Consider the following 14,655-nt stretch of genomic DNA (forward strand, 5'->3'; position numbering starts at 1 on the left):
ATCTTCTTTCGACTGGCATATTAATTAAATCTGCTGACTATATTTCATCTTTTACTTTAACTTTTAAAAAGTTTTTAGTTTTTCTAAATTCTTTATGAATTTCATCCGCTAACCCCATGCCCAATTTCATCTTTGCTTTTAACAGTTTAATGATTAATGCTCTTTGCATTCTCTCTTTGAAAGTTTGATTTGGAATATTTTCAAGTTCGATTATCATTTGTCTGTCTGCTTCGTGTCTGAATTTTATGTCTTTGTTTCTGTATAGTATGTCGTGTTTAAGCGCAGCGGCGTCAACTCTATTGACTGGTTCTTCGCCGGGTTTGGGTTTATCGTTTTCGTCTAATCGCAGATCTAACCTGGTACATGGACCAGTGTAATTATGACCGGGAAGATGTTTTTCTCCGGGATATTTCGCCCATGGAAATCCAGGAAGAGAACCCAATGATTTTTGTATATCTGAACCAAAATAAGTTTTTGGAGCGTGAGTGATTATCAAGTGTGAGGTGTCCTGCAGTTGCCTTTAGTTTTGAGTTAATGAAATGGATGATAGGGCTGTTGGTTGAAAGTCAAGTCTCACTTAAAAGTTTTTGTGAAGCTCTTAAGGCTTGTACATCTAAATGGAGCAGATCAAATACAGATTTTTAGGTTTGTGTCTTAAAAAAATAGTCTTTGAAAGGGGCTATTAAGACAAATAATTTTAGCTAATTTTACAGGATCGGGTGGTAAAAAAGTGGGCCAAATGAACAGAGGGGCAACACCACTCTGCCATGAAAAAGTTTGCGTACAAGGGGCGAATCGTTTGCCCATAGCTGTCCCTGAAGTTTGTAAATATGTTTTACCATTAAATGTGAAATCGTTTCGACTAAGACAATTCCCTAAAAGCTGTAGAATTGCATCGTCAGGTCTGTTTGGATCTGGGTTTCTATTAAAACCTTTACGAACTGAGGTTAAACTAGTAGTGTTATCGATATTGGTATACATAGAAGAAACGTCGATAGAAATTAAAATAGCATTAGAGGGAACTCGAAGATTATTTTTTTTTTATTGACAAAATCGGTTGTGTCTTTAAGGTAGGCGCGATGTTTAGTTTTCCGTCGACGATTGGCATTTAGTTAAAATTTTATATGGACTAAGATAATAGCATCTGTCTCCTGTCTACTTAAAGAAATATTCTCAGACCACCGCAATTTATTTTTTGATACGCGCATCCGGTCTTTCAAAGGCGCATTCTGATTTTGTTAGTAACCTGACGAATTCTTTTGGACAAATTCATAAAACTATACACCCAAATGTAGAAAATGCGATCTTTTACATTTTTTTGATAGTGAAAATAAAGTATCTTGCCATTAATTTTAGAACACCAAAACTATATATATAATAGCTAAAAAGTAAACATTTAGCATCGCTATTTTTTTTTTTTTTTTTTTGGTCCATTATGAATTTTACCAAAGTAAACTGCTTAATTAACAATTGGAGTGTATACATGCATGCAAGTATATAACACATTTTAGAAATCTTTTCATATATGGGTAATTTTCAAAATTCTTGTCCTCAAACCACAATTCCTAAAATGTTCACTTTTGAAATTTCTTTTCAAATATAATATAAAACATAGGGCCGAACAGTTTCAACCCTTATACTTGCCAAAATATGTAATGCCTTAGATCAGTAATATTTTTTTTGTCTTAAAAATATGTAAAATTACCCGGTGGTCTTTACCATAAAGGTATGGAAACCTAAATGAAAATTTTTCTGTAACAAGATAAAATATCTAGATAATATTTTCTTAAATCTATGGCTTGAAATCTTCATTTTAAAATTTTTTACTGTTTCTGAGAATATTGCCTCAAGAAATAGACTATTTATTCCCTCCTTCATGTCTGAGTAGCTTGTCCACTCTGTAACAGGCACCTGTTACTTTAAATAATATGGATTCTATTAAATAAACAGAGTTGTCCATCTTTCAAGGGATATGATGTCATTTCCTCTTGACCAAGACATTTTAATTTTAAGTTTCAAGACATACAATTTATAAAAAAAACAACATTAAGTAACTATGATTGGAGAGTATATTTTTCTCGAATCTTTCCTGTAACATACATTTCTCAGCTCCATGATGTACTGAATCATTTTTGAAAAAAGGCGAAAATCGCTAATTAAAATTGATTTCCATGGACATTTGTTTGGACATTTAGAAGTTATCATGATTTGATTTTTATCACATTTAGTTCAAATATTTTCTTTCCTGTAACAGTCCACTCCGTAACGGTCAAAATGTTACAGGAAAGACCGGTTTTGTTACAAGAAAGACAATTCAATGTATAGTTTATATCAAAAGATAATGTTAGCTTGTTTCCATTGCAACTGTTCGGAAAAAATTCATTTCACTTACAAAATGAACATAAATAGCTATTTGACATGTCTACTTAATTCTTTATTAATACATAGTCGTAGGGGATAAAAATAAAGTAACATTTGGTAATTTATGAGAAAAAAATGTAAGATTGATTAACTTTACTACAAGTTTTTAAATAATTTTCAGATTTTAACAATGCCTATGTCAGGTGCAGAAAGGCAGCGGAAGTTCCGAATGAATAGGGATGCCAATAGTTTTAAGAGGCAAGAGTATTGAGAGGACGAAAAAGCGAGATGCGAACAAGATAAACTTAAGGGGAAAATAAAGAGTATTGTAGATATGTCAGAGAGAGAGAAAAGATCAACTAGAAAAAAATGGAGAGATCAAAAGAGGAAGCAAAGAATGAATAAAAAGAAATTGGAAAAGATCATTTTGACGCCGCCTAACTCACCTAAGTATATTTCAGAACAACAAAATACAAAAAGCGGAAAAAAGTAGAATAGAAAGTAGAAAAGTGTTATAGGGATAATGCCTTATTACAAATTGAATTGCGAAAACAAATAAAACTAGTAGACTTATACAAGCACAGATGGTTGAGAGTGCAATCTTTACATAGAGATTCGAATGAGGATTCACCTCCCTCAAAAACTAAGAAACTTCTTAGAAACTTTTCTAAGAAAACAGTGCGAAGAACATTGCTATTTAACCACGCTCTTTTAAAACAAATAAATACCAATTACAAGAAAAAGGGTAAAAAAGACAGATTGCCAGAGTATATTCTGAAGAAATATAAGCTCAATACCAAGGTCTTAAAACTATGTGGCGCTTCTACCCGAAATCACCTATCATCTAAAAACTGTCTATCTAAAAGAATATGTAAAAAAGTTAAAGATTTCTTTGAAAGGTGTGATGTTTCTAGAATAACCACTGGTAAAACGCACATGCACTAAAAATAAAGTGAAAAAACAACGACGCATTTTGCAAGACTCAATCTATATCTTAAATTTAGAGCTGAAAATAATCAAAAAATAAGTTTCACAACTTTTGGTCGTTTAAGACCATTCTGGGTAAGGCCGCCAATAGATGAGGACAGAGAAACATGCTTGTGCAAACTATGTGCGAACACTGAATTTTTAGTTTCTTCTCTTTACAAAACAAAGAAAATTTTATGTTCAAAAAAAGACGAATTAGTAAGATAGTGTGTCTGTAATATTGATAATCAAAATTGCATGTATAATGACCATTATGAAAACTGAAGCAGAAGAAGTGGTATGGTTCGAATGGCGTACTGGAATTGAAGAACGCTCAATTAAACAGAATGGGAAACAGGTCTTGAAAAAAGTTACTCTGACAGAAAAGGAAAATAAAATGTGGTAATGTTTCTGAACTGATCGATAAATTAGAAACTCAGCTGATAAGATATAGAAAGTATATGTTTGACATTAAATGTCAATTTTCTTATTATAAGGAGAAAAGATTATCACTGAACTCCAATGAATGCATAGTGCACATTGATTTTGCTAAAAAATATTGATAGTATAAAAATAACAAAATAAATTAGGTATAAGAAACACATATTTTCAACCAATCTACATATCGATGGCCTAGTATTCAAATGTCAGAATCCGAAAACAGTTGTTTTGAATGTATATATAAGCTTACTCAAATTTAATAGAACAATTTTGATAGTCAAGTATATCACGTCCAGATTAGTAAGTTATGATCCCAGCTAATACAAAAATCATAAGTCCGCACTAAGTTAAAATTTAGTTTGTAAAAATGAGAAGTATAGAAATATCTACAATACGTAAGCGGAAGTATAGGACTTACCTCATAAAAACATGATATACAAAGTTGCATTAAGGCTTTACGTCAAAAAATGTATTTTCAAATTTTTGTTAATTTGTATATTTTAAATTATGATGAAAGTATTAAATGTATGAATGTAAGAGGTCATAGTTAGAAGACAAACAAAGTATCGAATATTACTGATGATACTTTGAAGTTCCATTTTTGTTGAAATAGATTCTTATCTAATATCTTTATATATGATGTTAATCATGTCTTTCTTATAGTCGAGATATTCTTCGTCTGAAGGAATTGATAAGTTATCTGACAATTTGCATTTGAATAATTTCATATTATTTTATGTAAATAATTTGGTGAATGCATTTACAATGAAAATATTTGGATTTTTAGTCATAAAATTCTAACTAGCAATAAGAAATGTTATATCTGCCCACATTTTGGCGCCAATTTGAGCAGAGTTATATATTAGTATGCTTAGAGTAGTCTCCCTTACCAACCATGTGGTAAGTCGGCCATTTTGCCTAGAAATTTCACAGATTTTCACAGCAATGTCTTCTTTGAAAAGTTGAGTTTATTAAATGTCTTTTGAGAAACATTTCTTATAAACATATTAATTATATCCTAAAAAATTGCACAATACAATAACAATGGTTATAAATATTTTTTTTGCTATTGAAGTTGTGTCCCATATATGGGACGCTAGGACTGACCGGATATAGTTGTTTGTTGATCATATTTTGATGTAGTTTGTTTATTTTTAGACCCTTACTTTGAATGAAGTCATTAACATACTTGAAGAAGATGACCAGCAGTACGACAGTGCTGAAATTACTATACCGCCTCCACCAAATGGCCCTCTTACAGATGAAGATAGTGCAGATGAGGATAAGACTGGGATTTTGGATAACCTAAGTGATCGACCATTAAATGCACCTGCATCCGCAACCCTTATGAGCGAGGATGGAAGTAATATCGTTTTAGAAGAGGTACTTTGTTGCAGTAAAATCCCTGGCATCATCGGTATACCCCCAGTTATCAATCAAACAACTTCACAAGTAGCCTAGTAGTGATATGAGGTGTAAACATTCGCAGCATACACCATTATGGTTATCATCCTCTTGTAGTCTGTGGTTCGAAGTATCAAGGATTTCATTTTTTCCATGATGAACATCATTTTCAGTTCAGAATAATTCGTTCAGTGAATCTGAAGATGAAACCCCAACTGCTGCCAAACGCCCTAAAGAAATTGTTCCATCCACTACAAGACAATGGTCAAAACGTGATTAACCATCATCTTAATCTATACGTTTTGACTGGAATGTACCAGACACCGATCTTTCAAATTTACCTAAAGATCCAGTAGAACTATTCGAATTGTTCTTTGATGAAGATGTTTTTGAATTGCTTACAACCAAAACACTCCAATGTGCTAAGGGTAATCATACTTTCACAACTACTGTAGGTGAAATGCAAGCTTTTATTGGGATCTTACTTATCTCAGGCTACACTACGAAGACGAATGTATTGGTCCTATGACAAAGATATCCACAATGATGCAATATCATCGGCTATGTCCAGAGATAGGTTTGATGAGATCCAGAGAGATCTTCAAAGAAGTGACAATAGCCAGCTGGATCCACATGGCAGGTTCAGTAAGGTTAGACAAATTTTGGTCGACGGGAGTATACAGGTTTAGGGATAGGTGGGTCCGTTATATTCAACTTAAAATCTAATCTGCGGAATGATTATCCATACCATTAGACTTTTGATAATCTCTTTACCTCCCTGAAACTTGTTGACACACTGTCTGCTAAAGGAATAGCATGTACAGGTACGGTTAGATCGAACCGCATTGAAAATTGTCCCTTAAAATCTGTTTCAAAGGTTAGTAAAATGGCAAGAGGGTCATTTGATTTTGCATACGATTCTTCTGTAGGATTAGTTGTTGTTCGGTTAAATGACAATAATGTTGATAATGTTGTGTCAAGTTATGTCGGTATACATCCAATACAGACAGTAAAAAAGTTGTCAAAAAGTCCCCAAATCCATTGAACTTACACAGCCATTTCTGATTTTCCACTACAACAAAACCATGGGTGTGGTTGATCGCTTGGATCAGAACATAATCCAGTATCGTTCTGCTATACGTTCGCAGAAATGGTGGTGGCCCATTTTTAATTACTGTCTTGATCTATGTGTTCGGCAAGCATGGTACAGGGCTACAGATGTTAGCAAAGACCAGCCCTTAGACTTGCTGGAAATCCGACGAACTATCGCTCGTACATGTTCAACGATCTTCCAGGCAGGCCAGAGCTCGCGGTCGACCATCACGTCTCCACAAGAGAGTGCCAAATGCTCTTAGATTGGATGGTATAAATCACTTTGTTAGACCAAATGCTACACAATTGAGATGCGCACATTGTGGTAATAAAACTAAACATATGTGCACAAGATAGCTTGCCAATCAAGGTAATATACGCCCACTGGCAGCTTTGATTTTGAACATAAATATTTAGCAGTACAGTAACAATCACCAGAATGAAATATTCAACCTTCAGTCAAACACTTCTTTCGAACTCTTCAGGGCGATACTGAATAATATTGAGTATGAGTTATTGCCCTAGTTCTTGAATACGTGTTCAATCTTTAGCTCGTAAAAACTCTCGAAGACAAATATTCAATCTTCAGCGCGGTAATGAATAATGAAACCAAGTTTTGTCAAAATCCAGCAAGAATTATGACTTCTAGAGTTTTTATGAGCTACAAATTGAACGAGTTTTCAAGATCAAGGGCAATAACTCATAGTAAATATTTTTCGATTCGTCTTATTTTCAATAGGGTTCATCCTTGGGTGATTACAAACAACTATAACAAGTTTCGTCGAAATCAGTCAAGAATTGTGCCTTGTAGAGTGTTTACGAGCAATTGTGGACGGACGGACCGACGGAAAGAGGTGACGGCAATATACGCCCCCCATTTCATGTGGGCGTATAAAAATGTGATGCAGGGGTGCATGTTAGGTGTTCTGAGATTTTTCAAACATGTTGAACCCCTCATTATCATCTGTTCATGTAGTGATTTAGAAACTGAGGTCTTTGGTGGTGGCTTTGTTATAGACTTTTATATGTAGGCCTATCCATAATTACAATCCAATATTGAAAAGTCGATTATGAAAATGTGTCCAGCTTGGTTGAAATCTAATTATATTACTGAATGAAATGCATGTTTACTTAAATTTATTTATTATTCAAAAATTGAATACAATTGTAGATTATTGTTTTTAACTCGTATGACACCCACATAATAGTTTACGTACATGTACCCGGTCAGTCCAAGTGTCCCATATATGGGACATACCAATTCTATCATATTCTGAGACGAATTTTGGTCAGAATTGAAAATATAGAAAATATTACGGGCTTACATGACACAATCTTTCTATGGAAAAGCATTTTTCGAAAATAGAAAAATCAGGCATAAATGGGTTAATGGCTGATTCATGGGTCGTAGAAAAGATAAAGTTAATCCCATTATTCATTTACTTGAAATGATATTAATGCAATTAAGGAGTCTAAATTATGTCTTTTGTATTGCTGATATATAACTTGAAAATGCTTTGTTTATTATTTGTGCATTTTTTTTTTGTTTATCCATATTACCTGTTAATTAAATACCTATGTACTGTATAAAGAGTTGTAAAAAAGATTATTTAACATATTCGAAGATTTAACGAAATCGAGTTCTGTTTAAAGGTCTGTAAAAGCGTGAAAGGTGTTTTAAGATCAATATTTTATCATTCACCGTTTAATTTCTGGCATTTCATTGAGATATAATAATACCAATTTCTTCCAATATGAAAAATATACCTAAATTTTACCAAGTATACAAAAGTTACAACATTAAAGTGGGATTTAAAACTTCTGGATATTAATTGACAAACCAGCTATGTCACTAAAAGGTTAAATTAAAGAAAGAAAAAAGATTTATATTCACTTATGAAAAGGCTTCCCAATCAATGTCCCTTATTTGTTTTCGTTATTTCGAATATTAAAAAGTAAAAGATCCTATCAACGGGTTAAAAAAAGATTTGAAGTCATTGGGTCGCCTTTATTACTTTTATACATATATTTTAGTTGAGCCATTATTCCTAACTGAACATGTTATACCCTTTATATATCTTATGAAATATCCGAAAAGTTTTAACAATTCGAATATAAAATCGTGGATCTATTAACTTTTGTTAAAATCAATTCTTAATACAATTCTTCATATTTAGGAACTGGTGGATCAGGATGAATTCGTTCAGACCATTAGTTGAGTTCATTCAAGAAGAGGTTTCAGTCGTTTGACCGACATTTAATTAGACTTATGGAACACCAAGGAGGGCTCAGTTTTATCTTGAAATCGTTTGGAAAAAATTAAATAATATATTACATCTGAGCTGAAAGAATTTAGCAAGCCCACATTTCCAACACTCTAACTTGTATTTCAAAATAGGCTGAGAAATCTCAATTAACTTTTCATATCAATGGAAACATTAATATTATTTTAGTACTGAGTGAAAATCATAAATATTAAAGTTTATTTGTACATTAATTAATAATTGATAATGCGTATTGACCATTTCCTTCTTTAAGCTTCTGAATCACTGATTTATTTTCTAAATTATGAAATAGTTTATTATTTTTATCTTGACATTCATACCATTTTAATTTTAAGTACAGAGTCCCAAATCTCTTTTTTCATTCAGTTTATTGAAATTTCTTTTAATTGCATTGTAAATTAATTACTCGTGCTCATAATTATAATGTACCGGGTTTTATTTTCTATTAGATTTAGTTCAAATAAATATCTTAGTTGCAACAGTTCTAGATTGTCCGTTCTGTTATGACAACAAACGTCCATAAATCAAAAGATTTATTTAAAACTCACTTTATCAAGAATAAATAAAATGAGAAAAGTAATTCCAGAACGGCATATTTACAATTACCTAATTGTAAATAACGATTTACTAACTGTATGAATCCACAAAACATATTCAGTTTGAATAACGATATGGTAACATTATCAAATCAATATATGAAATGGGTTAGCAATGTTTTCATATTATGTTTAGTACATTGAATCCAATAATTGCTCCATCAGACGCAAATTGTACATACACCTTATTAACATGAATCGTTATATCTCTCGGTAGTCTAATACCACATTATTTTCTAGTATTGCTCTATTTCCTGAAGAACCATCCCAGATCTCAGATTGCCTGGTGTCGTTGTGATCTGCCACTGACATTTCAGATTAGGAATGTAGTTGGTATATCCAGTAAAACCAATAGTGGTCAGAATTCCTGATTCAGATTTAAGCTCCACAATATCCTTCTGACAATGGTAAACTGGTATTGTTAGCACAGTCAACGGATACATTCAGTTAACAAGTTTTCACCCCTCACACAGCAATATAGCTAACTTCATTTTCCGGAAACACCTGATCATTCTTACCATCAAGCTGATATTGGCCATTTGGTATCATTAAATGACAACTAACCTCGTTAGAGCTGGCTGGAAGCCAACTAAAACTAATCTAATCACATAGTGTGAAAATCTCTTACATGGAAGGGGAAAATAATTTAATTTGACGTTATGATTATGACGTCAAACAATTAAAATAATAAAATAACGTCACGAGTCAAAGAAAATTCATTTCTGTAAGTCGATTTTATTACACTAAAGGTAACTAAATATATAATATATAATATAATATAATATATAATATAATATAATATAAACTTTTGACTAAGCATTGTTAGAAGTATTTGGTGGTCAACAGTGTCAAAAGCTGCTGAAAGATTCAGTGGTATCAAGAAGACACATTGCGGGAGGCATCCGTTTTTAAGAAGCAGCTAGGAATTATTGCCATTATACTTTTACTTATAGGAAATTTGTCAATTTCCAGTGTCAAGATGCAAATCTTTTTACTTGGTTTACAATAATTTGAGAGCGACTATTATTCACCAATTTTTTGAAGTCATTTTCAACAGTCAAGCGTATGTGCCACGTCCGTGGTATTCGCCCGCTCTCCTAATATCATTTCTTAAAAGCCATGATTCGCCATTTTCGATTTTTGTTTGGTTCTTGAGTACGGATTGGAACTGCATCAAAATAGCATAATCACTTCAAATATACTTCTATACAACTATAAATTTTTCTTTATATTTTTCCTTTTCAATATATGGCAGAAAAATCGACATTTCAACTAGCAAACGCGGATAATTCTGTACACACACGGACTTCGAAGGGAACTGTGAACACCATAACTGATTAACTTAGCTAAAAAATTAGCTACGATTGGTAAAAAGATTGGCGAACCTGTCAATTTTAAATAGTTAGTTACTAAACCAGTAGAGCTTTCCTTGAAGAATAGTTATTTATAAACAGCGAAAATTTTGGTGAAAATTTTATTAAAAAGTAACTAATGGCGTAGGTCAAAGTTCAATTTGAGCATTATGACGTCAAACAATTGAAATACATATCATAATAAAATAACGTAACAAGTCAAAGAAAATTACTTTCTATAAGACGTGTTTACAAGTTTATCTGCAAGTTTTGCCGAATTTTCTTCATTCTCTCCAGGTAACTCGTCATTTTCATTAATCAATGAAGTATATATTTTATATGATCTGCACCGGTTCGAATTTTCATTTGAAAATGTAAAAGAAATGACAAATCTAGCTGAAACTTATTAGAATATTAATTTTCTGTGTTTACAAGCTTACTGAAATATGGTTGTTTTATTTGGCAAATTTTAATTCAATCTAAAGCAAAAGATTTGAAAACCCTATGAATAAATCTACTAGGTAACTACAATGTTCAAATTTTGATTGAATATACAAGTTGGTAAAATTATGTATTAACCATTTGAAATCATTGTAACATCATCTTTGGTGAATTGTAATGTTCCGCCTCTGCCGCGTCATACATCTGAAAAGAATTAGAAATCATACTGTTTTTCCGCTGAAAAAGGTATGCCCTTAAATGAATGGCCACATTATCTTAATTTTTTTTTTTGACGCTCAGAAAGACAGTTTATTTATTCGCCAATTAATTTTTAAACTATTTTTAAATCACACCTTTATCCCATTAAATACTTTAAACATGTATTTTATTTGCTTTCAGAAATGGTTGTGGTACCTAGGGACGATTATGATTGTGTATCATATCACAAGGTTTATCAAGTTGATTCTACTCTTGATGACTCAAGAGCTCGAGTTGTTGAAGATCTGAAACACCTCAAACATGGTAATAACATTTCAGATAACAAAGCTTCCATGTGTCTATATGCTTAACATCTTTCAACAGAAAATCCATCAAATTTCCTTTGATCACAGAATGCAGAAATACTTTAGTGATTTTATTTGGATTTATTTTCTAATACACTATTTTGGAAATCAAGTTTCTTCTTGTGTCTTATTTTAAAGATGTAGTTGGCACGTAAGATAAAGATTAGACTCAAAATTTGGTCGCAAATCTGGACACATGTTTTTAAATTCCGACACCAATACCATCTACCTAATATAACTAATCAAGTGTTTTCTTTTTGTGTCTAATTGTAAAGTTGTAATTGACACAAAAGATATAGATTAGGCAAGTTTTTTTTTTAATATAATCTACTTAATATAACCTCCAATTGCATATATAATTATTTGTGTTAATCTTGATACTATTTCAATTATTGTAGGCTACAACTACCAAGATGCCTTCAAAACTAAACCTAAGTTTATATGGCTAGTGCGGATCAAGATACTAATGACGATAAAGGAAGTGCCAAAGTTAGAAAAGGTAAAATTGTTATAAATTATATGTAGTATTTTTATTATATTAATACTGTTATAGGTAAGTAGGTTGATATTAACCCTGACTGTAGTAAACTAACAGAGTATTTATAATATAATATTTATGTATCATGTTATAGGTAAGAAGGTTGATATTAAACCTGACTGTAGTAAACTAACAGAGTATTTATAAGATAATATTTATCATGTTATAGGTAAGAAGGTTGATATTAAACCTGACTGTAGTAAACTAACAAGTATTTGTGATATAATATTTATCATGTTATAGGTAAGAAGGTTGATATTAAATCTGACTAGTAAACTTACAGAGTATTTATCATGTTATAGGTAAGAAGGTTGATATTAAACCTGACTGTAGTAAACTAACTAAGTATTTATGATATAATATGTATCATGTTATAGGTAAGAAGGTTGATATTAAACCTGACTGTAGTAAACTAACAAGTATTTATGATATAATATTTATCATGTTATAGGTAAGAAGGTTGATATTAAATCTGACTAGTAAACTTACAGAGTATTTATCATGTTATAGGTAAGAAGGTTGATATTAACCCTGACTGTAGTAAACTAACAGAGTATTTATATTATAATTTGTATCATGTTATAGGTAAGACGGTTGATATTAAACCTGACTGTAGTAAACTAACAGAGTATTTATATTATAATATGTATCATGTTATAGGTAAGAAGGTTGATATCAAACCTGACTGTAGTAAACTAACAGAGTATTTATCATAGCCTATAATATTGATCATGTTATAGGTAAGAAGGTTGATATTAAACCTGACTGTAGTAAACTAACAGAGTATTTATCATAGCCTATAATATTTATCGTTTTATAGCTTGGAAGGTTGTTATTAAACCTGACTGTAGTAAACTAACAGAGTATTTATAATATAATATTTATGTATCATGTTATAGGTAAGAAGGTTGATATTAAACCTGACTGTAGTAAACTAACAAAGTATTTATGATATAATATTTATCATGTTATAGGTAAGAAGGTTGATATTAAACCTGCTTGTAGTAAACTAACAGAGTATTTATGATATAATATTTATCATGTTATAGGTAAGAAGGTTGATATTTAACCTGGCTATAGTAAACTAACAGAGTATTTATCATAGCCCATAATATTTATCGTTTTATAGCTTAGAAGGTTGTTATTAAACCTGACTGTAGTAAACTAACAGAGTATTTATAATATAATATTTATGTATCATGTTATAGGTAAGAAGGTTGATATTAAACCTGCTTGTAGTAAATTAACAGAGTATTTATGATATAATATTTATCATGTTATAGGTAAGAAGGTTGATATTTAACCTGGCTATATTAAACTAACAGAGTATTTATCATAGCCTATAATATTTATCGTTTTATAGCTAAGAAGGATGTTATTAAACCTGACTGTGGTAAACTAGCAGATGGTATAACGGAAGGTCTAGATGATGATATTGTCAGTAAAATGTATGATGATTTACTACTACAACTTGGCTTTGTTGATGGTCAATTTAAACTGACAACTACGGAATCATCTAAAGAAATTTCTGATTACAAAAACCCATTTAAATTTGGCTATTTATTAAAAGGTATGATAACATATTCTCTGGGTGCTGCCTTGAATTCAATATAATTTCATTGTCATCTTTTCAGCAATGCAAACTATTTCAAAAATATTAAATGCTTTGCTACGGTTGCCAGAGAAAAGAATTCATTTCATAAATTATCGAAACTGGTTAAACAAATTTGGGAATCTTCAAGAAATTCAAGTTATTTTCCTTACGAAATCAGTGGAAATGCATCAACGCTTTTTTTTCAACTAACATCTTATGTGTATGAACAAAAATTATGTTTCTTATTGCAGTCAAACCATCAAGATCACAACGGTGCAGAGCTGGATTTAGAAGAGCATTAAAAGCCATTAAAAATGTTTTAACCAGACCATTTTTAATTTGCCGTAACAGCAAGATCCAACCAAATAGTGAAAAATAAACTGGATCTATGGACTGACTGAAAACTAAGATCTCATACTACTATGCAATATTTTATTGACCCTTATTGGATTTTCACACTATCTTGCTATTTTTATAATTGTTAAGTTTGGGAAGAATATATTTATTTTTTGGATACTTAATTTTTTCTTTGTTCCTGATCTGCGATATGATATATTGATATGAGTGATATGGGAGGGTACGAAGGATGATATTTTGATTTGCATACTGCTATTCCAACTATATTAGTTGTTACATGATAATTTCAATTAAAGGTGCAGATTCGTCATTTTCGTGGTTTTGAAAATATGTGAATAGTCTATATCTGACACAGTCTCAAGAAAAGCCATCATTTGAAACCTAGATAATTCTGGACACACATGGATTTGAAGACTCCATGTCATGGAATTTCGACAGTGAGCTGTGAACACTTTTACTATTAGCTTAGCTAGAAATATTCTCGTTTCTGAGATGAGGGAGGATTGATTAAACGGATGGCGAACCTGACCCTTTAAAAAGAGACAAATCACACAACATCATAATGATCGGGAAGAAGCAGAACAAACTCATATCTTTAATTTTGATCACCCTTGATATTTTTCTTGAAAGACCTTGATGGTGTGTTCTGGATTTGGTTATTTTCA

The 14,655-nt window shown here is 31.5% G+C and overlaps 1 protein-coding gene across 1 annotated transcript; it reads left to right on the forward strand.

Annotated features, from left to right (window-relative positions):
- Positions 1–4,635: 4,635 nt before the first annotated feature.
- On the forward strand, positions 4,636–14,012 carry LOTGIDRAFT_157510 (hypothetical protein; the record flags this gene model as incomplete). The annotated part of the gene is made up of 10 exons (XM_009049717.1): positions 4,636–4,668; positions 4,927–5,151; positions 5,667–5,822; positions 7,436–7,490; positions 11,338–11,460; positions 11,900–12,000; positions 12,055–12,058; positions 12,625–12,699; positions 13,403–13,609; positions 13,885–14,012. The coding sequence occupies 10 exons, from the start codon at positions 4,636–4,638 to the stop codon at positions 14,010–14,012; spliced, it is 1,107 nt and encodes a 368-aa protein (XP_009047965.1).
- Positions 14,013–14,655: the final 643 nt, after the last annotated feature.

This window comes from Lottia gigantea, assembly GCF_000327385.1.
Source record: "Lottia gigantea unplaced genomic scaffold LOTGIsca_14, whole genome shotgun sequence".
NCBI classification, from domain to species: Eukaryota; Metazoa; Mollusca; class Gastropoda; family Lottiidae; genus Lottia; species Lottia gigantea.